General features: G+C 45.7%; 1 protein-coding gene across 1 annotated transcript; it reads left to right on the top strand.

Annotated features, from left to right (window-relative positions):
* LOC123099242 (non-specific lipid-transfer protein 2P-like) lies at positions 1–612 on the top strand. The gene has a single exon (XM_044521417.1). The coding sequence runs from the start codon at positions 77–79 to the stop codon at positions 365–367; it is 291 nt and encodes a 96-aa protein (XP_044377352.1). The 5' UTR covers positions 1–76; the 3' UTR covers positions 368–612.
* Positions 613–1,243: the final 631 nt, after the last annotated feature.

Below are 1,243 nucleotides of genomic sequence, written 5' to 3'. Positions count from 1 at the left end.
TAGATCGATCTCCACACAACTACCAGTACACTCCACTCCCATCACACACACGGACACACCTGCGAGAGCGTGAGCCATGGCGTCCATGGGGAAGAAGCAGGTGGTGGCGGCGCTGATGCTGGTGCTGGTGGTGCTGGCGGCGGCGCCGGGCGGGGCGCACGCGGCGTGCCAGGCGTCACAGCTGGCGGTGTGCGCTTCGGCGATCCTGTCCGGGGCCAAGCCGAGCGGCGAGTGCTGCGGCAACCTGCGGGCGCAGCAGCCGTGCTTCTGCCAGTACGCCAAGGACCCCACCTACGGGCAGTACATCCGCAGCCCCCACGCGCGCGACACCCTCCAGTCCTGCGGCCTCGCCGTCCCGCACTGCTAGGCGCCGGCAGGCCCCTGGCGCACATGGCAAGCTAGCTGCCTCAGTGACCATGAGAGCGTCAGACTATAGCTAGCCTATCTGAGTGCCTACGTGTTGCGTCCATGAAAGCATCTTCCTGTCAACCATGTGGTTCGACTTTGATGATGCTGGAATAAAAATATAAAATGTTGGGTGATGATCTACGGCAGCCATGTTGCTTCTTGGCTGCTGCTGCTGGTAATAAAATTTGTGTTGCAACTTGATGAGATCGGCTGAGTTGTGTTCAGTGACCAAACCAAACTGCCCCTATCATAGAATTGGTAAATCTAGTGGTGCGGTATGTAACGGCGAAGAATCAACCGTTAGTGTTATGGTCAAGAATGGTGCAGTGACTAGGTACAAGAGGTTTGAATGGAATACATAGAAATGCTTGTGGGCCCTCTGCATGCACCATAACTTTTTTCAAGTCACAGTGAAGGGGGGAATGATTGCATGTATGCTAAGTATTCTTTCTCTCTATCCTGTACAACATACTTTTATTTTATTTTTTAAACGAATTTCTTATAGATCTTCCCTAAATCAAAAGAATGTTCTCATTTTTTAGTAATATTTCAATTCACAGCGAGAAGATCTTCGAAACAAAACAAATCATTGATAAAAACATGAACCAGTTTTTATTTTATTGTTGCTATCCCATTTGAACTAGTTTTAGTAATTTACTCTTTCAATTGTATTTGAAATCATTGTCACATATTTAAAAAACCATTTCATAGATTAAAAATTATTAGTTTCACACACTGAAATAAACATTTTAGGAAAATATAAGTAAGTTTCAAACAAAAAAATATGTTTTATATATTAAATTATAAGTTCAAATACTGAAATAAGAAACTTCAG

The sequence above is a fragment of the Triticum aestivum genome, chromosome 4D (assembly GCF_018294505.1).
Source record: "Triticum aestivum cultivar Chinese Spring chromosome 4D, IWGSC CS RefSeq v2.1, whole genome shotgun sequence".
NCBI classification, from domain to species: Eukaryota; Viridiplantae; Streptophyta; class Magnoliopsida; order Poales; family Poaceae; genus Triticum; species Triticum aestivum.
The sequence above is the reverse complement of the archived record's forward strand: the minus strand, read 5'-3'. Positions and strand labels throughout refer to the sequence as shown.